The sequence below is a fragment of the Triticum aestivum genome, chromosome 7D (assembly GCF_018294505.1).
Source record: "Triticum aestivum cultivar Chinese Spring chromosome 7D, IWGSC CS RefSeq v2.1, whole genome shotgun sequence".
Taxonomy (NCBI): domain Eukaryota; kingdom Viridiplantae; phylum Streptophyta; class Magnoliopsida; order Poales; family Poaceae; genus Triticum; species Triticum aestivum.
In genome coordinates, this window is record NC_057814.1 from 642491405 (window position 1) to 642518511 (window position 27107).

The 27107-nt window shown below is 44.0% G+C and overlaps 1 protein-coding gene and 2 pseudogenes across 1 annotated transcript; all 3 read left to right on the forward strand.

Annotated features, from left to right (window-relative positions):
• The first annotated feature begins 10181 nt into the window (after positions 1 to 10181).
• LOC123163902 (uncharacterized) lies at positions 10182 to 11367 on the forward strand. The gene is made up of 4 exons (XM_044581309.1): positions 10182 to 10389; positions 10502 to 10752; positions 10882 to 11086; positions 11167 to 11367. Exons 1-3 carry the CDS (start codon positions 10265 to 10267, stop codon positions 10890 to 10892), a joined length of 387 nt encoding a protein of 128 aa, XP_044437244.1. The 5' UTR covers positions 10182 to 10264; the 3' UTR covers positions 10893 to 11086; positions 11167 to 11367.
• A 7759-nt stretch (positions 11368 to 19126) lies between these two features.
• Positions 19127 to 20866, forward strand: LOC123164424 (NAC domain-containing protein 26-like; annotated as a pseudogene).
• Positions 20867 to 22873: 2007 nt separating this feature from the next.
• Positions 22874 to 26181, forward strand: LOC123171533 (NAC domain-containing protein 87-like; annotated as a pseudogene).
• Positions 26182 to 27107: the final 926 nt, after the last annotated feature.

The following is a 27107-nucleotide window of genomic DNA, read 5'->3' on the forward strand; positions in this document are numbered from 1 at the left end:
CAAGTTTAAGCACTTGTCTTCTGCAAAGCAATACCCTAGTCCAACCTCTACCTTGATCTGTCGTCGAGTATTACCCCCTGGTATCTCGAGATTATCATGGAACTGCATAACTTCTTATGAGTTCTTCATCAAGTGCTACATTCTCACTGATTCCAATCTTTCACGGGCTCTGAGTTATTAATCACGCAAAGACACCGATAACTGAACCGAGTCCGCACTACGGTTCAACAACTCTTAGTAATCTTCTTTAAGTACGAGTTTGTACCCGATCACGCCATTCCTAGCGTGTTTGGCTATATCATTATCTTGATGATTTTAACTGTGCTACCTGGTCCTTATTCCCGGAGCACCACTTTCGACGATGAGCTAAGCTTACGTCGATTTTCCTCGCCATATCGTTTCACCTCGAACAACAAACTTGACCCCGAGTTTGTGTAGTATCTGTGGCTCCAATAATCTTTTGTTGCATCAGTCCTTTTGCTTGATGCAGTCGCTGATCAATTGCTTCTTCGTGGATCCCCTCGACAACAAAATGTCGTGATCATCATCAACCTTTTGACTCGTTCCAGGATATCAATGGAATTCTTGATGATAAGTGCCATCCTCGTTCCTTGGTAATTTGAGTTACCATCGACAACATCCTTACATTCCTTTCATCACAAACTTGATCATGTTATGGAGCTCCTTGCTAACCAGCTTATGTTATGTTCTACCTTGGAGTATTACCATCTTTTATGTCAAGGATATTGTGAGAATTTCTCCACCTCTTGAGAATTCTTGATATAGTAATACTTCTCGCCATCTCCATTTGTTTTCCGATCCCCGTGTTGTTTCTAACCGGAAAACCGACAATTGAACTATGATGTGCGACTTCAAAACTTCTAGCAACCCTATTGCTTTGAAGTTAATGGTCGATATTTCATTCTTAGACCATTGGTTATCGAATCACCGTTCTAACATTGATCATTCTACCTAAGCCCATATTTCGGGTGCACCTTTCAACCAATGTTTAATTGAGTATGTTTTCCTCGAGCATACCTCACTATATCATTTGATCTGACAAATGTTATCTCCTTGTTCACATAAGTGTGGAAATCCCTCTTTTTGGAAATCTCGAGGAATTGTCGCTGAGTCCATCAGCCACCCCTCATCCTCTCCTTGGTTTAATGATGAACTCTTGTTTCGGAACTTGCTTCCATAGTTCAATTCTCGAGAATCTTACAATGTCATCTCGACAATTTGTGTTGCACCTTTCTTCTCAGGCATCCTGAGTCTGAGTTATCCTGACACCAATCAGATCTGAATCTCGGTCAGATATGATGGTTGGAACATATTTCCAAGAGTTATAACGTTGGTCTTTATATGACCCGGTAAGGTGGTCTCATACCTAGCCCTCCGTCCCTATTGTTATAGTTTTCATTTTTAGCAAGGTTATCCATTCTTTCCATGAGGAAATTGTAAGACTTACTCTATATTTTGTTCCTGATGGATCCTTTGTGTGTCCATAGCCTGATCTCACCTGTTGACCATGTCAATGCTATCTCGAAGCATGTCTATGGTACTCCGATTTTCAATAGGAACATTTGAAGCCCAATGCTAAATGTTTCCTGCTCAATTATCCAAACACCGTTGTATGGGTAATGTCATGAAAATTCTCTCCCGTACCTAAATAGTTTTCTACATTATATCCTGTCAAGGATATCATGCTCTGCTTGTCCTTGGGAAGGAAATACCCCTGTAATATGTGTTTAAACACATTTTCCTTTCCATTGTTCTGTTTAATCTGATAATCATATTTTCCTTTCCATTGGTTGGTTTAACGTTTCTGGTGATCATTATGATCTAAGCAGTATTAATTCCTTGCTTGTACAAACACCTCGGTGTACAACTTTGTCAGTAAGACCCTGTTACTATTGTTGGTGACATTCCGGTAACCACCGATGGACGAGAACTTTGCCTATTGGTCCGCGTCGTTTCAACGAGCAGGAAAATGGTTCTCTTCGTCCCTCGCCCTTGGTACTGACGATGTTGCTGACATATAACTGACAGGCTACCCTCTGACATGCCTTGCTATCATGATCGTGTAAGATGTCACCGCCCTTCCTACTTTAACCACATGGTGGGCCCATAACCCACAGTTCCACAGGATCAAAACCTGACTCTCCTGTGCACCCCCTGTTCCCAAATTAATTCATCGCGCGTGGCCTCGTATGTAATTCACGAGCCACCTTCAAGTCTGATATCAGACACAATACTTATTCCCGTTGCCTTGAACCCCTTTCACGTCCTGTAACAGGCATCGAACGATTGCCTACCCGCTCGAAACTTCCCAGGATACCTCCTTACTTTGCTCTCGATATTTCCGTAAGTTTCAATTCGAGAGTTACTTTCCACCACCTTCCCCGATGTTAGCTACCGGATAGTCAACCTTGCAGAGGTCCGTTCTCCTGGAATATACCCACCCTTTATTCTTTCGTAAGTACGATGGAGTTCCCAAAGAAAGGATGCCAACTTCATCATGATGACCTAAAGCAGAGAAATGAAGACATCAACATAATGGATCGACCTCTCTGAGAATAGCAACCAAGACCGAGAAGACTCGTTAGAATTTCGCGACCAAATCCCTTCCCCCTTACTTCCCCTCTTAAATCTCGGGACGAGATTTCTTGTAGTGGAGGAGAATTGTGACGCCCGGGTAATTAAGCTACAGTAATCCCACGCTAATGGTGCCACGTTACCTTCGTTACTGTTGCTAATCTATCGTTAGATCAAAACCGGTCCAAAATTCAAAGTTCAAAATCAAGCAAACAATAAAAGTTTTCAAATATTAAAACTGAAATGTTCGAGTGAACCAAATATTGCATAGATAATAATGGTGGAGAAACCTAACTTTAATAAAATGTTTAAGTGTTCAAAATAATTAAAATAGAGGTTTAAGTATTAAAATAAATGCCTTTTGAATTTTATAAAATAATATACTATTTCAATTTGGGTTGAGAATTAATGTGGCAGTAGTATATTTAAAAGTATTAATTTAAGTGCTAGTGATAATTTTTATAAAACTAAAATAAAAGAAAACTAAAAGTAAAACAGTAAAATAAAGATAAATAAAAAGAAAAGAAACAAAACAGAAAATATAACTAACAAAAAAAGAAGAAGAAGAAGAACCCTCGGGCTCCGGCCCAGTAGGCCTGGCCCAACCAACTGGCCGGCCCACTCCCTCTCCATATCCCCCCCGAAACCCTAGAGCCCCACCCCACTTCCCCCACGTTCCCCACCCTCTCCCTCCAGCGCCGTCACAGGAGAGGGCGCACGACCCCATCGCTCTCCCCACTCTCCCCTCGCTCTCTTCCCCCACCCGAGGACCCGATCTGGATCGGGGCGCTCGCCTCCCCGATCCCGGTGACCCCGTCGCCCCCGAAGCCCCTCGACCTCGTCGTCATCCATCGCCGCCACCCCCCCTCGTGGAGCCGGCCCCTCCCGTCGCCCCACCGGCGCCCTGCCGCCCGTCCCCGACCACGCAGTCACGGGACCCCGCCCGGTCACCGCCTCCTCCTCACCTCCCTCCTCGCTGCCCCCCCGACCCCGGCGTGCCGACGCCGCTCGTCGTCTCCGGCATCGCCAGCGCCGCCCCGCCGACGCTTCTCGCCGCCACCCGGAGCTCCTCCGCCTCGACTCCATCGACGCACGCGTCCCCGTCCTCCTCCCCGAACGGCTACAACAAGCCACGTCGCCCCCTCTACCCTCCATCGCCGGTGAGGCCCCGCCTCCCGCCTCCTCCCTTTCCTCCCGTCGCCGCGCCGTGTACCACGCCCCGTCCGGCATGCCCCTGTTCGCGCGCCTCCGCGCCTTGCCGCGCGCCTCGCCCGCATCGCCTGCGTTCGCTGCCGACCGCGGTCCGCGCTTCCCCTGCTCGCCCCGCCGCGCCGCCCTGTCCCCTCGGCCCGCCACGCCGCTGCTCCGGCCTCGGCCACGGGCCACGCGCCGACCCCTTCCTCCCCGTCCCCTGCTGGCCGCGTCGGGCGCCGGCGCCCACGCGCCCGCTCCGGCCCCGTTCCGGCCTCGCCGTGCCCTGGCTTGGCCCAGTGGCCGCGTGCGCGAGGCACAGCCGTGGCTGGCCGGCCACAGCCGCCGCCCCACCCTAGTTCACTGACCACAGGGGCCCCCGCCCTGGCTAGATGGGCCAATGACATGTGGGGCCTAGCCCCAGATCGATAATTAAAAGAAATAAAAAAAATAAAAAAAAATGATTTTTAAAAAAATTAAATTAATAAAAATAAATAAATAATAAAGATAATTAATCCTGTTAAGTTAAACTAATTAAACTTAATTAACCTAATTAACCACTGTTAATTAGCTAAACAGTCCCTGACAGGTGGGACCCACCTGTCAGGTTGACCAGGTCAACGGTCAATGTTGACTGCTGACGTCAGCATGACATCATGCTGATGTCATAAATCCATTTTTGAATTAAATTAAATAATTAATTAAATTCCAGAAATTATTAAAAATCTTTAGAAAATCATATCTTTTAATCCGTAACTCGGATTAAATTATTTTCAACATGAAAGTTACTCAGAACGACGAGACGAATCCGGATACGCAGCCCGTACGTCTGCCACGCGTCCCTAGCATAGTGAACCTGCAACATTTCACCTCCGGCACCTCTGCCCGAAAACGCGAAACACCGGGAACACTTTCCCGGATGTTTTCCCCCTTCGCCGGTATCACTCCTTACCGCATTAGGGCACACCTAACACTGCGTTTGCTTTGTCATGCATCGTTATGCATCTCTTTGCATTGTATTCATTGTTTCTTCCCCCTCTTCTCTCCGGTAGACTACGAGACCGACGCCGCTGCTGGTGCCCCGTATGACTACGGAGTTGACGACCCCTCCTACTTGCCAGAGCAACCAGGCAAGGCCCCCCTTGATCACCAGATGTCGCCTATTCTTCTCTATACTGCTTGCATTAGAGTAGTGTAGCATGTTACTGCTTTCCGTTAATCCTATCCTGATGCATAGCCTGTCATTGTTGCTACAGTTGTTACCCTTACCTGCTATCCTACTGCTTAGTATAGGATGCTAGTGTTCCATCAGTGGCCCTACACTCTTGTCCGTCTGCCATGCTATACTACTGGGCCGTGATCACTTCGGGAGGTGATCACGGGTATATACTATATACATTATATACATGACACATGTGGTGACTAAAGTCGGGTCGGCTCGTTGAGTACCCGCAAGTGATTCTGATGAGGGGGCTGAAAGGACAGGTGGCTCCATCCCGGTAGAGGTGGGCCTGGGTTCCTGACGGCCCCCGACTGTTACTTTATGGCGGAGCGACAGGGCAGGTTGAGACCACCTAGGAGAGGGGGTGGGCCTGACCTTGGTCGGCGTTCGTAGAAACTTAACACGCTTAACGAGATCTTGGTATTTGATCTGAGTCTGGCCATTTGGTCTATACGCACTAACCATCTACGCGGGAGTAGTTATGGGTATCCCGGCGTCGTGGTATCAGCCGAAGCTCTTCTTGACGTCAGCGACGGAGCGGCGCGCGCCGGATTGGACTGGAACGCCTGCTTGGCTAGGTCTGCTTCCGGCCGCGTACGCAACGTGCAGGTGTGCAATGGGCGATGGGCCCAGACCCCTGCGCGCATAGGATTTAGACCGGCGTGTTGACCTCTCTGTTGAGCCTAGGTGGGGCTGCGACGTGTTGATCTTCCGCGGCCGGGCATGACCCAGAAAAGTGTGTCCGGCCAAATGGGATCGAGCGTGTTGGGTTATGTGGTGCACCCCTGTAGGGAAGTTTATCTATTCGAATAGCCGTGTCCCTCGGTAAAAGGACGACCCGGAGTTGTACCTTGACCTTATGACAACTAGAACCGGATACTTAATAAAATACACCCTTACCAGTGCCAGATACAACCCGGTGATCGCTCTCTAACAGGGCAACGAGGAGGGGATCGCCGGGTAGGATTATGCTATACGATGCTACTTGGAGGACTTCAGTCTACTCTCTTCTACATGCTGCAAGATGGAGATGGCCAGAAGCGTAGTCTTCGACAGGACCAGCTATCCCCTCTTATTCTGGCATTCTGCAGTTCAGTCCACTGATATGGCCCTTTACACATATACCCATGCATATGTAGTGTAGTTCCTTGCTTGCGAGTACTTTGGATGAGTACTCACGGTTGCTTCTCTCCCTCTTTTCCCCCTTTTCTTTCTATCTGGTTGTCGCAACCAGATGCTGGAGCCCAAGAGCCAGACGCCACCGTCGACGACGACACCTACGGGACTGGAGGTGCCTACTACTACGTGCAGCCTGCTGACGACGACCAGGAGTAGTTAGGAGGATCCCAGGCAGGAGGCCTTGCCTTTTGGATCGTTGCTACTTTTGTGCTTGCCTTCTTAAGGCAGACTTGTTTAACTTATGTCTGTACTCAGATATTGTTGCTTCCGCTGACTCGTCTATGATCGAGCACTTGTATTCGAGCCCAACGAGGCCCCTGGCTTGTATTATGATGCTTGTATGACTTATTTATGTTTTAGAGTTGTGTTGTGATATCTTCCCGTGAGTCCCTGATCTTGATCGTACACATTTGTGTGCATGATTAGTGTACGGTCAAATCGGGGGCGTCACACTATCTATGCTGATTCTAATTCTACCATTCAATCCATCCCTGCACGCAGGATCATATCGATCCATCCGTCCGTCACCAAGTCATCATCAGTCAACCGACCAAATCAGTTAGTTACCCCTCCTCCGTCGTGAGGGATGTCTGGTGTTGTTGGTGGTGTGCTCTACAAGAGGACCCCTCCTCCCAAAGACCAACACCACGACGACGACCACGATTTGCCCCCCTTGATGCCGCCGCCACCCTGGTAGGCAGGTTTCACTACCTACATTTTCGGTTTTATATATAGTTTACTATAGATGTATATACATAATATTCTACATCCACCCACCAACAATACTACTCTTACTCCTAAACACACACATATATAATCTTTTTCAATTAATCTACGACTCCATTGATGGAGGACTGCGTTGCCACTCCCCTGGTCCCGGTCCCAAGCACGTCCCTACCCGCCACGGCCGGCAAAGTCCCCGTCCCTACCCGCCAGCCCTTCTGGGGCCACTTTGTGATTGATGAAGAAGAATTGGAAAATATTGACTTTTCAGACAGGGATGATATATACCAGGACGACGATGATTGCAACTTTTACAACCCTGCGCTCAGTTATGCAACCGATGCGCTCGACCACTACAACGCCCAAGACATGAACAAGGTGGGTGGTAATACCACAAATGTGTGTCCCTCTCATCTCTTCAGTTTAGATGTTCTAAACTGGAAACTAATTTCACCTTGTTTTTCCTTGAGCATATGTAGATCAAGTATGAGCTCGTCAAAGCAATCATTAGCGGCGGCACGTTCATCGATGCGAGAGCATACTACGTGCACGTAAACTTCATGGCGAAAAGCACCCTGCATAGCTCTAAAGAAGAGCTCTTCTTTGCAGAGCTATACCTTGATGAAGACCGCGATGTATTTGTGCCTACATGCATAGTTTCCTTGGAAGGACAGGAAAGCGTTGGTTAGTTTCCAGGCCAAGTTTATGCCATTTCCCATTTATTTATTTTCAAATGCACCACAACAAAAAACCTATTTGCTAATGTTATTTTTTATTTATATATGTATATAGGTGGGATTCGGGGCGTCGAAGATGTCTGTTATGACGAGGAAAATATTCTTGTTTGTCCAGAAGACGTGAAGCACCCAAAGGATGGAACTTTGTGTGAGGCCGGTCATAGAAAGCGGACTTGTTATGGCCATTGCTGCAGTTGATAGGTGGTTTATATGCACGTGTTTCTTGCACTGAGAAATGTAGCCGAGAGGTCTGACATTCATTCCTGGGAACACCGTGAAAGGCATGTTGTTGACATTCAACTAGGACTTGGAGATGGCAATCTGCTTCAGAGCACTTGCATAAATGATATATCGTATCGTATGGTTGTTACTTGTTGAACGTTTTTAAAGCATGGTGTATGCATTCTAGAAATATTGAAGTACTAGTGTTCAACTCAAAATTGAACAGAATTAGCATTTTCATTTGTGCTGCCAATGCTCTGGCATTTTGTTATTGATGGAAATCATATTAATGGCGTGCCCCAATCATCCAACACCACTAGCTAGTGTATTCTATTATTGGTGACGTGTGACACACCGTGGGTCAGGCACGCCACCGGTAATAGGTATCAGTGGTGTCATATTGGTGGGTCAGGCATGCTACCCTCCTCAAACAGGCACACACAAACTACACTATACTAATTAATTAATTAGTAGAGTACCTTATCCCACATTACAATTGATGAACCCCAAATAATAAGACAAGAAAGAAGATTAAATTTGTCCTCTTATACAAAGTTTTATTATGCGGGAGGGTTTCTATTATAAGTTAGAATAATGAAGAAAAATGGGGCCAAAAGCGGGCATCAACGATGGCAGACCGCAAGGCACATGGAAGGGGTGAAAACAGAACGAAATGCTTACATCAGATCTGGAGTGAAACACTAAAACATATTGGCTTTTGCGGGGATAGAGGAAAACACAGAAGGAGGCAAAATCCTCTTCTGGAAATAGAGATGGAAAAGGAACGTCGGTTTTCGGTGTCAACTCATGCAATGCAGAATGTTTATGTTCACACGCCAGGCTGGTGTGCAATCAGATGCAATTCTTCATCGACTTCTCCTACACGGCACGACATTGACACTTCGTCGCCACAGGGACGCCATCAAGCGACGCATCATCGTCGACATGTCGCTGCAACGCCATCACCAACACTTCATCGCCAAGGTCTTCACCAACATCATCGTTGACACACCACCGCCGCCTTGTCCATAAGATGGACAACTAGCGTCCTCTGACAGATTTTTCTGCAAGACGCGACCACGACGATGGCATCGACCGCGTCATTCACGACAACCCGACTGCATCGACACGACATCACTACAGTAACGACCCCTACACGACCACACGGTTCTGGCAAAATCGGTGTGTGCTCGATGGGTTTTCTCTGGTCCTGGCAAAACCGGTGGACTCATCGCCGACGGCACCCTCTGACATCCGCAAAAGGTGCATTGTCCACGTCTGCAGCTCCATCATAGCGCATTTTTTTGCGCCTCCGGCTTTGTGCGGCTTCACCATCCACGACGACTACTACATCGACCATGACTACTGCGACCACGACTACGTCTACAGCAACACATCGGCAACAACTCCAATCAAGAGCGTCTGCATCGTCACCAGCATACATGCCACTCCCGCTGTGACTGCGGGAGGGTATAGAGGAGACACACAGAGGCACTAGAAAGGGGCGCATTCACCGCTCTAGGTGCCGACCCATCAGAGACGCAGTGATGATGGAGAAGCGGAGAAGACGACGGAAACACAAGACTTCAAATGCAGTCGCAATCGTCCGCTTTACTCCCGCTACGATTAAGAGGGGATGTTAGAGATATAATATTTGAGAGTTCAAGATAAATATGTATCCGCCTTGTACTCCAAGCCTATCCCTCCCTCTATATAATCCCTCAAGAGGGTCACGAGGGTCAGATCAACACAATACAATATTCATCCATCCTATAATTTCTCACATTTGGAAATATCACCACAAGCGAATGAGAGCTTAAACTTGAGAGGTTGATTTTTAGTCCTAAACCAAACATTTGATCCCTAGTAACCGGAGCCGAGGAGGATAATTCGTTCGGCCTTTTTTCTACTCATACTCATGCACATTGTGCTTGTTATGGGTAGATAGATATATGTATTTGTTTCTCTTTGAGATAGATAGATAGATGTATTTTTCACATACTTTTGCTTCAAACGTACTCTGAACAGTGTCAGGGACTTTTCCTAAAAGAAAACAATTTCAGGGACACAGCAGCAGTTAGTTAGGGGGCCGGCGTATCCATCAGGTGGCGCCCGATTGCAGTGCAGAGGATTTTATATACTTGGTTAATCGTAGGAGTAGTAATTAATTGGTAGAGGAGCCGGAGTCGGCCGGGGAGGGGATGTGATCGATTCCGATTCAGGAATCAGATCAGTTGGCGCGCGCGTCTACATATATATACGCCGGATAAGTCGGTTGATTCATAGATACTGGATACATACAGATACAGAGGTAAGCCAAACTTGCAGGAGATCCCCTCTTTCTCTCTCGCAACAGTACGGTTCCGATCGGATCTACCGGAGTTCCTTAGCGTCCATGTCCATGTCTGATGCTGGCGGCGGCGGCGGTGTGCTGTACAAGAGGATCCCTCCTCCTCCGGAACCCCAGGAGGAGGGTCCTCGTCTCCCTACCTCGCCTTCGTACGAATGCTACGCAGAAGAGTAAGTTCCTCAGGCTTTGCCTCCTCCTCCTACACACTAACACTAGCTAGCTAGTACATACTCTACTATGATGCTAATTAGTTAAGTGCCTAAACCCAATTATTAACCTAAGGTATTGGAGCATGGCTGACTACGTTCCCGCTGGCCACGGCCACGGCCACGGCCACCGCCAACGCCTCTCCGATGATTACAATGATTATAATGTTCCCACTTACAATATCGGTGGCGACAACTCGGCCTTTGATGCCATGTACGAGGACGAGGACCGCGGTCTCACCGCGGCGGACCTCGAGCGCCAGACAAACGAGTTCATTACCGCCGCGCTTGACCACTACAACAGCCAAGACCAGAACCAGTTACGTAGTACGTACTATATATATGTACCTCAAAAACATTTAATTACCCTCCCTACTATAGTAGTTTGCATGTGTATGTACACACAAATTTCCTAATTTACTTCGTCCTCCTTTTTGCCTGACCATATGCTAACAGGTCAAGTATGAGCTCGTGAGAGCCATATACACTAGCACCGGGATCATGGATGAGATATGCTTCTATGGTCACGTAAACTTCACCGCCAAAAGTAGCTTGGAGAATTCAAAGGAGGAGTTATTGTTCGCGGAGGTATATTACGACCACGCCCGCGATACATGGATACCCACCTGCATAGTTTCTCTGGAAGGGGAAAAAGGAGTTGGTTAGTTCTACGCGAATCCGAGTTCATGCATATCCTCTTCATTATTTTTGCTACTAATTCATCTCATTTTATATATGTAGGTGGGGTTAAGGGCAAGGACATTTGTGGTCCCTATCGTGGCATGGAGATTCGTGTCGACACTCAGCATTGCTACGCCTGTCTAGAAGCCGTGAAGCACCCGGAGGATGGGACATTGTATGAGACCGGTCATTACGTGGATAGTTGCTATGGCTATTTGTTGTAGTTAATATTAGTTATCAGTATATATATGTTAATTTTTATGGGTGTTGTTTTTTCATGGCAACTACCGCAGGCAAAGGATGACCCGAACCTTTTTTTTCTTTCACTAAAACCAATGACCAGACAAAACACAATAAGAGATGTAGGATGTTGTTGCAGTGAGTGATTTATATACTGATTTACTTACTATTTGTGTTGGTATCCATTATGTATGCACGCCTAGTTACTAATATACTCCCTCCGTTCCTAAATATTTGTCTTTCTAAAGATTTCAACAAATGACTACATACGGAGCAAGATGAGTGAATCTACACTCTAAAATATATCTATATACAGCCGTATGTGGCAGTCCATCTGAAATCTCTAAAAAGAAAAATATTTAGGAACTGAGGGAGTAGTATATAAATAGTGACAACATGTATATAGTATTGTTGTGCATCAAGGTTTGTAGGAGTTTGAACGGGTTTTGATTTGGACGCTGATAACTGCCACACGTGTGTCACGAAGTAAGTCCGCCCACACGTGTGGGCCGAAGGAGGACCCTGGTAGCCACCGTATACGTGTGGTATGTGGAACCCCTAACCACACGTTCGGTCCTGTGGGGGATTCGATCGAACGATTCGTCACAAACAGGATGCCACGACTGAACACCCTCCCCAGGGGACCTACAGGCCTGTTAGTTGTGAGACTGAAAAAAGAAAAACTAAAGCCCAGTTTGGCCTAATTATAAAGTGACTAAAATCCACTTTTGGCTGTGACTAATAAAGCAATATTTTCCTGTGCTATGATTTTTTTTTTTGCAATGGTGGAACGTTAAAAATTCATGATACATAGAGAATAAAAATACCCAAAAAAATCCCAAAAAATGGAAAAAAGTAAAAGATGAAGGCAATTTACACCAGAACATGGTGGCAAGAAAAATGTAGATTAAAAATATATGACATCTTTACTATAAAAAGGATGAAGAGTGTGCATGATTTTTTTTGACATGTCAAAATAAAAGTAAACTTGCCATGCTACATAAATGTACATTTGTCGTAATCGAGGGAGGTAAAAATTGCCGTGTATGTGGAAAATAAAATTGCCACGGAGTTGAATGTAAAATTTGCTATGGCAATAAAAAAATTAAGTTTCCCATGGAAAAAAAAGAAGTAAAAGATTGACATGGCAAATATATTGCATGCACTATGGTGTTTGTTGGACACATAATATCCATGACAAAAATAATGCAACAATATTTACCATGATCCATTTAACTAAATTTCACATGGTTTGCGAAAAACAATTGCCATGGTTTGGGGAAAAATGCCATAAAGCATGGCAAATCTATTCCACTTTATTAAATTGTACATGCTTTGCAAAAATGTAGAATTGCCATGGCCAGGGGGAAAATGCCATGTCGTATGGCAAATCTATTCCAACTAACTAAATTTTCCATGGTAGAGGGGAAGAAATTGCCATGTAGTATGGCAAATCTATTCCATTTTACTAAATTTGCCAAACTTCATATAATAGAACTTATATGGTTAGGGGGGGAATTGCCATGTAGTATGGCAAATTCTATTTCAACTAACTACTTTTGCCATGGTTCGTAAAATAAACTTGATATAGTTGGGGCGGGGGGGGGGGGGGGGGGGATTGCCATGCAAACGAATTGTGTGCGCTATGACAATTTTGTACTCAATAAAAAATCCATTTAACTAAATTTGCCATGCTTCGTAAAAAATTGAATTGCCATGTTAAATGGGAAAAAAGTGCCATGTAGTATGGCAAATCTATTCCATTTTACAAAATCTGCCCTGATCTATTTAACTAAATTTGCCATGCTTCGCAAGAAATTGAATTGCCATGTTCAATGGGGAAAAAGTGCCATACAGTATGGCAAACCGATTCCACTTTATTAAATCTGCCATGATCCATTTAACTGAATTTCACATGGTTTGTAAAAAAACAATTGCCGTGGCCAAAGAAATAATGCCATGTGGTATGGCAAATCTATTCCAATTAACTAAATTTGCCATGGTTCTTAGAAAATAAACTTGCCATGATATAGGGCAAAAGATTGCCATGTAGTATGGCAAAACTTTTTGCCATATTTTACAAAATAGAATTGCCATGGTTACGGTGGAAAATTTGCCATGTAAAATAAACTTGCCATGGTGGAGGGAAGAAAATTGCCATGTAGTATGGCAAATGAATTGCATGCGCTATGACAATTTTGTACTAAAAAATCCATTTAACTAAAATTTTCCATGCTTCGTAAAAAAATTGCCATGTTCCAAGGGAAAAAAGTGTCATGTAGTATGGCAAATCTATTGCATTGCATTTAAGTAGATTTGCCAAGGTTTGTAAATTATTATTTTTGCCATTGTTAAAAAAATGACTAACCATTTCTGCCATGGTAAAATAGTGTGCCAATGTCCCAAATAAAATTTGCTATGGCAACTACTTCTAGGGATTCTGCCCATGGCAAATACTACAGAAAAGATTTGCCATGGCAACTACTCATGGAAATTTTGCCCATGGCAACTAGTACAAAAAATTGCCATGGCAAACTAATGCAGAATGTTGCCATGGCAACTATTATAGAACAAATTGCCATCACACCTATTCGTAGCAAAAAAAAAAAACCGCGCACGACAACTACTATAGGAAAAATTGCCATGGCAAGTAATCCATAATGTTGCCATGGCAACTACTCACACCAATTATTGGTTGTGCATATCGCTGGGACATTGCATGGCAAAATTGAGAAGAATGAACTAAAAGATGAAACAAAACTGTTATGCAAGCACTATCATCAGATGCACAGCGAAAATCATTTCTGATTATGCAAGCACAAAACTGTTATGGAAGCACTATCATCACATGAAACTTCCATTTCTGAAGAGATAAATAAGTAGGTGATGGCAGTTTCTGACATATAGGCATGGCAATTAGAAAATAAACCACATGGGATCTTTTTCTTGTCTTGCGTTGTGAACTGAAATCACATGGCAACTTTTACAGCAAGTTAAAATGGCAGTTCTAATGCATCCTGAACACCTCGTTTGATGAAAAAATGATGACATAAGTGTTACTAAAAAAATGAAAACTGCCATCACTAGCTACACAAAGTACTGTGAAGATTGCCATGACCAAAAAACACAGTAAAAAGTTGTCATCTACTCCTATCTAGCCATTGCAGGAGTGTTGTGCCTCTCCTCCAATGAATTGACGGAAAGGGGTTAGGCGAATTGCTACCTGCAAGGAAGGCAGCAACCGCTGGGGCCTGGTGCAGTACGTAGCCGTGGTGGGCGCGCTCGAGCTGGGGTTCCGGTCGTCGCCGTCATCCCACGCTGAATCATTCAGCCCAAACCACAGTAGCTTCGCTGCTGCTGCCGAGCTCGGCATCGGACCGGCGGGGGAGGCAGAGGCGGTTCCGCGGGGTCGTCGCTGTTGGCCACCATGACCGCAGGGCAGTCGACTTTGACGACGTCCCCCATCGACCAGCTCCTCCCGCGTCGCCGACCAGTACCGGCATGTACTGAGGGCGGGGCGTAATAGGGAGGCGGGCCCACCCCCCTCACCTGCGCGGTCGCGGCGCAGCGAGAGCGGCACATCGGAGGTGAGCTCGACCCTCGGACGCGCGCGGCGGCGGAGGAGACGGTGCTTGGCCCCGACGAACATTTCATCTCCACCCTCCTATAGCTCTCAGCCCCCTCCGAGCCTCCGCCGCCAATCGCCAACACCGCACCGGGGGGAGTCGCCGGGGGAAGCGTGTGTCGTCGCGCAGTTCGTCGTCGGTGGATTTGATGGAGATGCAGAAATGGGGAGGGGAGACGATGGGGGAGGGGGAGAGGAGAGAGCTAGTGGATAAGAGGGAGGAAGAGGAAACAAATCGGTCGCCCGTTCGGTGGGTCGACGCGTCCGCCCGAACGCGGTGCCGTTTGGTGGGTCGACGAGTTCGCCCACACGAAAATTCTGACGTGTCATGTTATATGCGTCAAGATTCGTGCGCCCAGAATTTAATGGTATCCAACACGTGTGGTTCAAGTTGATAAGTGCCACACGTGTGGGCGTTAGTATTTTTGTTTGATTTTAGGAAATAGATATGGCCATTTCTAAGAAAATAAGTAGGAATAACATCAAGATATACTTCATCAATCGTCACTAATAACAAAAACCGCAACCAAAATTATATTGTTATGTGTTAACCGCTGTTGCAGCCTCCTTGCCCGGAGGATGGAACCAACAGCCTGCCATGACCTCATGTACCACAAGAATTGCACCGCAACACATGAGAAGAAGAAGTATTTTGATTATGATATTGTTTTACATATCATTACAACTTACAGCAATCACCTGCAAGTACCAAAAGAAAGTGTACATGTTGAAGAACCCTCGAGGAAAAATATACACGTGTCCATAATTAGTTACTCAGACAATGTGCTTCGTGACGTGAGTCCAAATAAGTTCCAGCATTACCACATCTACTAAGGATAATGCAGCACGGGGTGGAATTTCGTTCGGTGAAGAAAGCCAGAAAGACTGTGTTGAGCTAATTGAAGGCAAAATAAGGTGTCACATTCATGTTACTTGATAGTGTTATATTGCCCAAGGGTGCCTCACCATGTTGGTTGCCAGCCTGGTAGGCCGGCCCGAGTACCCCCTTGGTCGGTTCCATCCTGCACCATGATCGGCGGCCATAGGGTTCGATGAGAAGACTCCAGAATCCTTGTCGTCCAAATCAAGGAAGATGGGGCCGTGGAGGACTATCCTCCTCCGCCGATGGAACCGATTAGGTTGTGTAACTCTAGGACCTCAGGTATGTTATATAAGACCAGGGCCAGGCTAGTCGATAGATCATCTACAATCCCTTGGTTCTATACTTGTACTTTGAACACCCCTATCGCAACCAGTGAGTAGGAGTTTACCTCCACCAAGAGGTGCCGAACCAAGGTAAACTCGCCTCCTTGTTTCCCCTTCGTCCTAATCACCTCTTTGAGGCACCCTATTGAGGCATACGCGAGAATCATTCCCGAGAACTGAACACCGAGGTTTGATGGGATCTCCAACATAATCCAGTGCGACCTTTGGGTGGATCATATGTTCATCTTCGGCACCGACAACTTCATTGTCAACTCGGTTGGCCACCTGGGCCAGATCAAGAACGTCGTTCTAGGTCGGATCGTCAGATTCGGCAATCTAGAGTACGTTGTGGATTCTCACTGAGAACTGATTCTCCAGGGCTTTGCGTCATACTGGGCTCAGAAGCAGCAATGGTTGATTTTTTAATGCACCCACCACCCACCTGATCGCAAATATCAAGGACCTCACTAATGTGCTCGCTGGGCTAGTGCGTCGTATATTTTAGAAGGTCGATGTGGAAACAATTTCGGACGAGGAAGGGCATGCTATCATTCGACTGTTACGGTTGGTAACAGAATGACTATCTTAGTGGAAAGGAAAAAATAGGAAAAAATAAAATAGTTGATGGGGTGGCATATTTGATGATGTGGATAGGCTGCATGTTAAGATAAATTAGAAAATGGCAATAATTCTCCTAGGTATGTAGGATTAAGTAACACGAGTTTATAAGTTTCTCTGGTGGTCACTCCATTGGTTGCATACCGTAAATTTTATGTGCAATTTCAGATTTAGAGATGCGAAAGTAGGTTGTCACACGTTTCTAGCTTAAAGTTGAAAAAACAATTTCACCAACTACAAAGAAATTACCATTTCTTGAGAACAAAAAATTCGAGTTAGAAAAATACTGATGTGACACGTCTTATATTGTCATGATAAACCTGATGGTCAAAATTAGGCGCACATACGAGGAGGCTTGTTTATGGGAAATTAAATTCAAAACCATGGCCGCAAGCTCACTGGAATTAAACATATAGAACCTGCTAGCGTGATAATCAGTCACCCCGAAATATGTGCTTATGAACTTCCTTTGAGATCCGCTGGCTGCAATAAATTTTATAGACCCCGAAGTTCATATCGTCATCTTTGACACACGCTTTTACATCACAACAATTGTTTGATAAGTTGCTCTATATTTTTTCGTTGTTTCTTGACAATGCATTGGCATTTAACTAGTATAAAATACTTTAAAAATGGCCTGGGCACAAGGAGATGCATGCAAGGTTGAGATATGGCCAAGCATCTAGTTGATAAGCACATAATCATGTACACGTTGAGTGCTGGATATATCCATAGATCCTGCGCCAGGTTTTCTATAAAAGGCGAGCAAGCTGTGATGCGTGGCACACATTTGAGTGTGAAAAGTTGATAAAAGACATGCACCAGATGATTATCTCTAGAAAAATGCCAGTGACATGCGTAGAGCGTGAACCGTACCGGTCCCATGTATGCATGCGGGAATTCAGCCGCAGCTAGTGCCCTTCCCCTCTCCAAGTGGTAACAGCTGATCCAAAACAAAGGCCATGGTTTTTAGCACGCCTGCAGGAGCAATGCGAACCTAGTTGTGGCTGACACCCACAGGCACCACGGCATGGCGGATTAGCAATTAAGAAAACTATGGCTGGGTGTACCAGTCAATCTAGGGGCCAGAGACTTCCACAAAGTCACACAGTTTTTGTGTAAACAAATGGTAGGGGCTATACAGTATTTGCAGGTAGATACATCTATATCAAGCATCACAGAAAACAGCGGGCAATGCTATATATGCGCAACCAGCCGGTACCACAAATGTGAGTGTTTGTTTGCTTTGCATCACAAAGGCAAACACCAACAAGAGAAGCATGCATATGGCACCAGTAGGGGTAACAGGAATACCACGTATGCAAGCTGACATGTCATGGCTTGGATAGGTTTGAGAAACCTTGCTACTTGCCACCACAAGTATGTGGCTCCTCGAACATGACAAACAATGCACAGTTGTAAAGATGGGGAAGATATCTATCTATCTATATATCTATCTATCTATCTATCTATCTATCTATCTATCTATCTATCTATCTATCTATCCATAGCCAGTGCCACAAGATACAAAATTAAACAAAGGTCTGGAAATGTTGAGGCTTCTCTTGCAAGGGCCTTGCCAGTACACACATTTACTCCTATCTAAGCGTCTCCATGGATACCCCTAGCTCAATAAATTCCTTCCATAGTTATATACATCTTTATGGTTGCGTCCAATATTTTCGTCACCCCATAATCCATTGCACCAAAAGCCTCCACCATGGCAAATCACCTTTTTATATCGCAGAACATTTTCAAAAATGGCACTTACATTTGTTAAACGTGTGAATATTTTGAAGTGACACATACATTTTTTCTGTATGGTCCAAGCATTTTCTAAAAGTTAAGCCAACATTTTTGTTACACAACATTAACATATTTTTAATGTTTGATGAACACTCTTTATACATCTGATTCAGCAACAACTGATATGGACCGGAGGGAGTAACTTATTTTTTAAAATTTATGCAATTAATATTTTTTAAATAAAATATAAACAAAAAAGTTTGTGACATCATAAAAGCATCACTATGCAAATGGCTGCTGAGCCGGCTTGGCATGTCATTGCTTGGATTGGCTCGAGAAACCTTGCTACTTGTCACCACAAGGGCATGGCCCCTCTAACATGACAAACAACACACAGTTCTAAAGAGGAAGATATCTATCTATCCATCCATAGCCAGTGCCACTAGATAGAAAATTGAAAAAAAGGCTGGCAAATGTTGAGGCTTCTCTTGTAAGAGCCCTGCCAGTACACACATTTACACCTATTTAAGCGTCTCCATGGATATCCCTAGTTCATTAAATTCCTTCCATAGTATATACATCTTTATGGTTGCGTCCAATATTTCCATCACCCCAGGATCCGTTGCACAGAAAGTCGCCGCCATGGCAAACTACCTTTAAGTTTAGCAGCAACAGTTGGAGCTACCACCGGGGTTTAAGTTCCACCGGACGGATGAAGAGATCATCAACTTCTATGTGGTCCCCAAGGTACTGGATGAAAACTTTGCCGCCGTGGTGATTCAAGATGTGCACCTCAACAAGTACGAGCCATGGGAGCTACCAGAGAAGGCGAATATGGGGAGAAGGACTGGTACTTTTACTGTCGAAAGGACCGAAAGTACCCCACCAGGATACGAACCAACCGGGCGACGAAAGTTGGCTATTGGAAGGCCACCGGAAAGGACAAGGAGATCTTCCACCCATCGCTCACGCTCATCGGCATGAAGAAGACAATTGTCCTCTTCATGGGCCGGGCGTCTAGGGGGGAGAAGACTAACCTGATCATGCATGAGTATAGTCTCGAGAGCAACAAGCAACTGACATACAACCCATCCATCGCCATCTCCAGTTTCACCACCACCAACGCGGCTTCCAAGGTATATAATAAATTGATAGTATAGTTGTACTCACGAATCATCAACATGCCAGTAGTAGTTAGCTACTTATTTTGAACAAGAGGGGGGTCCCCACCTGAATATTACTCAAAGTAGCCAATACATGGGAACAATTACAAGGTTGCGTCGATGCGTGAGTGGAGGTAAAGCCACCATGACAAAGTGTCCTCCTTTTGAGTATGTTCCCAGAATGTATAGGTCAAAAGAGAAGAATCAACAATAATGTTCTTACTAGTAGGTCATGGAGTTTCATGAGTCCTAAATGTTCTAAAGGATCGAAAGGTTGGCCGAGCCCAATGTTGGAATCGAGGCCTAGCGGAGTCTCTGTGTCCCCAATTCGTGAGATGGGCACTTGTACATGGGTGCCTAAATACCCAAGTTATGCAATATATTTGCGGAATGTGAGCCGTTTATGACAAAGTATGATTGTCATCTAGGACAACAGCGTCACACCCGGGGTGTGCTACTGATCATAGTTGATTTGCACTTATTTAATTTATGTATGTTTGTAGGGACAGTGGGTGGTTTGCAGGATCTTCCATAAGAGCACCGGACTAAAGAAGGTGGTGATGCCGTTATATGCCATGCCAATGTCCATGGGAGCAGAACATCAGCAGGGCTTCGTCAACTTTGATACATTGCCTCCTCTCATGAACTATGACATGTGGTCAACATTGGCCCATCCACCGCTGTTTCCTGGAGCTTCGTACCAGTTGCATGACGTTGAGGCATGCTCATCGGTGATAGTTAGTTTGGCGCTTCCTATGATGAATGGCCACTACTTTGGGAACCAACACCACCAGATGATGGTCACCCCAATGCTGTCGTTATCGCTCTAGCAGCGCCAACAACAACATCAGCAGATGATGATTCATATGGGTGCAAATCAGGGATTCATGGTCGGGGCTAAGCCTGGGAGTGTGCCGTCGTCGATGGTGTCACAAGAGGACGCCGTGGCCGGGCTGAGGAACCACTTCCCTGGGAACGCTGCGACAACAGTAGTTGGCGAGACCTCGTCAGTGAACTTGGGTATGGAAGATATTTGGCAGTACTGATGATCAGATAACCCAACACTACTAGTTTTTCAATTGAGTGTATGTGTATTAGCTTTTATATGCACTACCCACCGCCACCGGAGTTCAACTAGCTACATATGCATGTGTTGTAAAATACTGCCAGGTGTACATCATGCATCTTTTAAACCCATGTAGAATAAACTATTTTTGTAATTATAATTTTCCATTAATTATTTTAGTGTGAATTTGATCACATGTGTGCATAGTATTTGGAAATGAATTTTGGGCATGCACCGACCTAGAGGGAGTTCCATCCACGACATACACACTTATTTACACTTTGAAATGTGTGCCAATAAACTATTACTTACACTTTTAAATGTGTGTTAGTAATTTTATTCCACATCTAATCCAGGGAGAACTTTTGTGGCGATGTCCAAGGGAGCAACATGCTCTACACCATGAGTTTGACACATGCATCATGCAGCATGTGAAATTTTTTATGCACGTCTAAATTTTTTCCAATACATGATTGACATTTGTTTTCTTCTAAGTACATGTTTTGATGTCTACTTTTTTCACACATTATCTACATGTTTTGTATAATCTAAACATTTTTAAATACATTAACATTTTTTCAAAAACATGTTTTGAGTATTTTTTGAATAAGTGTAAACATTTTTCAAATGTACTTCGAAACACTTTGTCTAATGATACTAATATTATTTTTAAATATGAAAACATTTCCTTGTATTGTATAATTTTTTTTAAAATAACACAAACATAACTTTGAAACGCGTGAACATTTTAGAAAATATAATGTAAAATTTATTGAGTGGTTCGAAACATTTTTGAAAAATTTATGCATACATTTTTTATATTCTAGAACGTTTTTTAGAAATGGCAGTTACATTTGTGAAATGTGTGAATATTTTTAAATGCATTTTTTTGCATGGTACAACTTTTTTCTAAAAGTTGAGCCAACATTTTTGTTACACTGCATGACCATATTTGTAATGTGTGCTGAACACTCTATATACATATGATTCAGCGACAACTGATATGGATCGGAGGAAGTAACTTAATATTTTTTTAAATACATGCAATTTTTATTTTGAAAAAATAAAATATAAACAAAAGAAAATCGTCTGTGAAGTCATCAAAGCGTAAGCCTGCGAATGACTGCTGGGCCGGCCTGGCATGTCATGGCTTGGATAAGCTCGAGAAACCTTGCTACTTGTCACCACAAGGGCATGGCCACTCTAACACGACAAACAACACACAGTTGTAAAGACGAAGATATCTAATCTATCCACCCATAGCCAGTGCCACTAGATGCAAAATTAAAAAAAGGCTTGGAAATGTTGAGGCTTCTCTTGCAAGAGCCCTACCAGTACACACATTTACTCCTATTTAAGCGCCTTGATGGATATTCCTAGCTCATTAAATTACTTCCATGGTTATATACATCTTTATGGTTGCGTCCAATATTTCGGAGCGAAAATGGACGGAACTGTGTGCTACCACATTTGTTTCCATATTTTTTTGCAGAAGCGGAAACGAATACAGAAACCCCAGAAATGAATACGGAAACAGATACTACCGGAAATGGACACGGAGCGAATACAAGGCGAACACGAAAACAAAAGTGGGCGTTGACCGGAAATTAAAAACCCCCTTTAATCATAGAGAAATACCCACAAAAATAAACAAATTTAATGAGTTGTTAACATGGCTACAAAATAATATCATTATGTTAGCAACTTAGTGTAGTGTTATAGTAGTACTGGACAATTGCGTATAGGGTCAAGGTGAGTTTTTGTGTGGTAGTAGAAGTTGGGCCTCAGATCCATTCTACTAATTGTGCCATTTTGTGTTGTTTGGTGGTTGAGCTACAAAACAACCATAGGTCTATAGTAAAAACGGAAATTCCATATTCACGGAAATGGAAAGCTCCGTTTCCATGCCCGTTCCACTGGAAAACACCGTTCCATTTTTGTTTCCGTTTCCGCATAACAAATTCCATTTTCACTTTCATTTTGCAAATTTCCGTTTCCGTTTTCACATTTCCTCTCCATTTCCATTTTTCCTCCGGAAAAACGGAAAGTTTCCACTCCATTTTCATCCCTACCCCAGGATCCATTGCACAAAAAGCCTCCACCATGGCAAACTACCTTCAAGTTCAGCAGCAACAGTTGGAGCTACCACCGGGGTTTAGGATGTGTGGTCTCCGAGGTGCAAATGCAAACTTTGCCGCTATGGCGATTGAGGATGTGAAATTCAACAAGTACGAGCCATGGGAGCTACCAGAGAAGGTGTATATGGGGGAGAAGGAGTAGTACTTTTACTGCCGAAAGGATCACAAGTACCCCATCGGGATACAAATGAACCGAGTGATGGATGTCGGCTATTGGAAGGCCACCGTAAAGGACAAGGAGATCTTCCACCCACCTCTCATGCTCATCGGCATCAAGAAGACACCTTTCTTCTACAAGTGTCGGGCGCCTAGAGGGGAGAAGACCAACTGGATCATGCATGAGTATAGGCTTGAGAGCAACAAGCAACAGACATCCAACCCGCCACCACCACATCCACTGTCACCACCACCAACGCGGCTCACAAGGTATATAATGAAGTGGTATTATTGTAGTACTCATGAATCATCAACATGCTAGTAGCTAGTCAGCTACTTATTTTGAACAATTAGGGGCTATCCCCACCTGAATATTACTCAAAGTAGCCAATAAATGGCAACAATTACAAGGTTGCACAGATGCGTGAGGGGAGGTAAAGTCACCATAACATAGTGGCCTCCTTTTGAGTAGGTTAACTGAACGAATGGGTCAAGAGAGAGAAATCAACAAGAATGTTCTTACTAGTAGGTCCTGGAGTTTCATGAGTCCTAAATGTTCTAAAGGATGGAAATTTTGACCGAGGCCAAATGTTTGAGTCGAGGCGTAGCGGAGTCACCATGTCCCCAATTGCTGAGATGGGAACTTGTACAGTGGTGCCTAAATACCCAAGTTATGCAAGATATGTGCCGAATGTGAGCCGTTTATCACAAAGTGATTGGCATCCGGGACAACAATAATGTTCTTACTAGTAGGTCGTGGAGTTTCATGAGTCCTAAATGTTCTAAAGGATTGAAAGGTTGACCGAGCCCAATGTTGGAATCGAGGCCTGTTTAACAGATGCAGCATGCAACAGGTGACATTTCTTATGCAAGTCTAACATTTTTCCAATACATGATTAACATTTGTTTTCTTCTAAATACGTGTTTTGTTGTCTACTTCTTTTCACACACTATGTACATGTTTCGTGTAATGTAAACACTGTTATACACGTTTAACATTTTTAAATACAAAGCTAACATTTTTTCAAATACATGTTTCTTAGTACTTTTTGAATATGTGTAAAACATTTTTCAAATAAACTTTCAAAAATTTGATCTAATGATACATATATTATTTCTAAATATGATACCATTTCCTTGTATTGTATAAACATTTTTTGAATGACACGAACATAACTTTGAAACACGTGAACATTTTAGAAAATATAATGTACACTTTATTGAGTGTTACCAAACATTTTTCAAAACAATTATGCAAACATTTTTTTATATTGGAGAGCATTTCTCAAAAATGGCACTTACATTTGTGAAACATATAATATTTTTAAATGATACATACATTTTATTCTATGGTACAAGCATTTTCAAAAAGTGGAGCCAACATTTTTGTTTGACTGGCTGAACATATTTTTAATGTGCGATGAACACTCTACATACATCTGGTTCAGTGACAACTGATATGGATCGAAGGAGTAACTTAATATTTACTAAAATACATGCATTTAGTATTTTGAAAAAATAAAAAATAAACAAAAGAAAAATGTTTGTGACCTCATCAAAGCGTCAGCCCACGAATAACTACTGGGCCGGCCTGGCATGTCAAGGCTTGGATAGGCTTGAGAAACCTTGCTACATGTCAGCACAAGGACATCGCCCCTCTAACACGACAAACAACACATTTGTAATGAGGAAAATGTCTATCTATCCATCCATAGCCAGTGCGACTAGATACAAATTTTTAAATAGGCTGGGAAATGCTGAAGCTTCTCTTGCAAAAGCCCTGCCAGTACAGACATTTACTCCTATTAAAGTGCTTCCATGGATATCCCTATCTCATTAAATTCCTTCCATAGTTATATGGATCTTTATGGTTGCTCCAATATTTCCATCACCTTACGATCCATTACACAGAAAGCCTCCACTATGGCAAACTACCTTCAAGTTCAGCAGCAACAGTCGGAGCTACCACCAGGGCTTTGGTTCCACCCGACGGATGACGAGATCATGAACTTCTAAGAGGTCCCCAAGGTGCTCGATGAAAACTTTGCCGCCGTGGCGATTGAGGATGTGAACCTCAACAAGTACGAGGCATGGGAGCTACTGGAGAAGTCGAAGATGGGGGAGAAGGAGTGGTACTTTTACTGCCGACATAGCGGCCTCACCATGACATAGCGGCTTCCTTTTGAGTAGGTTGCACCGATGCGTGAGGGGAGGTAAAGCCACCATGACATAGTGGCCTCCTGTTGATTAGGTTTCCTGAATGTATGGGTCAAGAGAGAGAAATCAAGAAATAAAGTTCTTACTAGTAGGTCGTGGAGTTTCATGAGTCCTAAATGTCTATAGGATGGAAAGGTTGACCAAGGCCAAGACTCGAGGCCTAGTGGAGTCACTGTGCCCCAATTCTTGAGATGGGCACTTGTACGGGGGTGCCTAAATACCCAAGTAATATAAGATATATGCCGAATGTGAGCAGCTTATGACAAAGTGATTGGCATCTGGGACAACGTCACACCCTAATCTGGCTACTGATCATAGTTGAATTGAGCTTATTTAATTTATGTACGTTTGTACGGACAGTGGGTGGTTTGCAGGATCTTCCATAAGAGCACTGTACTAAATAAGGTGCAGATGCCGTCATATGCCATGCCAATGTCCATGGGAGCAAAAGATCAGTAGGGCTTCGTTGACTTAGATACATTGACGCCTCTCATGGACTATGACATTTTGTCAACGGTGGCGCATCCACCACTGTTTCCTATAGCTTCTTAGTACTAGTTGCACGACGTTGGGGCTGGCTCATTGATGATGGTTAGTTTGGCGCTTACTTTGATGAATGGCCACTACTTTGGGAACCACCGCCACCTCATGATGGCCGCCCCAACGCCGCTGTTGTCGCTCTACCAGAGCCAATAACAACATCAACAGATGATGATTCATATGGGTGCGGATCAGGGGTTCATGGCCAGAGTTGAGCATGGGAGTGGGCCGTCGTCGATGGTGTCACATGAGTACGCCGTGATCGGGCTGAGGAACAACTTTCCGGGGAAAGCCGCTACAACAGCAGTTGGTGACACCTCGTCAGTGAACTTGGGTATGGATGAAATTTGGCAGTACTGATGAAAAGATATCCCAAGACAACATATATGTGTGTATGCATGCATAAGTTAATCATTCAGTAGACGGTCAGACGGTATATGCCAACCAACATTTTTTTGCGTCAGGATTTACTTTTCAGTGTGACCTTGAGAGAGTTTGCATGTATGGGATGACCTTTCTCGTCCTAAGTTAGTTCAGAGCTATCGACATAGTAGGTTTTGTCTTCTATCTTCCGCATATTTTTTGAAGAATGAAAATAAGCTGTCAATGGAAATAAGCCATCAATGATTTTTTAAATAAAAAATATAAATTACTTAACAAATTTATTTGAAAAATTCACAAAGAGGTAGAGTTGGAAGCGTGTCCACATCCACCCAAATGTCGATATACCAATTTCATCTTTGGGCCAAATATCGAAGGTTATTTTCATATCCTCCTTACATTCACAGGCCTTGCAAAGTCCTCTCCAAGTTGAGCAACCAAAATGTGAGCTATTTGGTGCATTAAATAGCTCATCCAGAAAAGTGAAACCATGCTTTGTCCTAAGGTGAGCTCTCTCGGTCTGTGTTCTCTCCCTATCTTCGAAACCCAGCTTTTACAGGACATACGGTCTTGCATGACATGAGATGACTATTTGAATTGTAAAAAATAGAAATTACACATTGAAACCAAAAATCGCAAGTCATGCTTAATTATGGAAAAATACTTATCGTCGTTACATACCATAAAAACGTCGAATGTCTCCTTCAGCACAATGGTGAAGCACCTACTATTTTGCAGATGAGGCATCCTATCGCACATACCCCGTACGTCTTCGCAGTAGTCGCACTCAGGGATCCTATCGTCGTCAGACATTTCATGTGTTCATAAGTCAAAGATTACAAATCCATCGCAAATAACAGGAACTCAACACACAGATCATAATTATTCATCATGGGTTGACTGTC

Coding starts and splice junctions, on each gene's coding strand:
- LOC123163902 (XM_044581309.1), top strand. CDS start 10,265: ATGTCCATGTCTGATGCTGGCGGCGGCGGCGGTGTGCTGTACAAGAGG. Junction 10,390..10,501: donor TACGAATGCTACGCAGAAGA/GTAAGTTCCTCA, acceptor TATTAACCTAAG/GTATTGGAGCATGGCTGACT.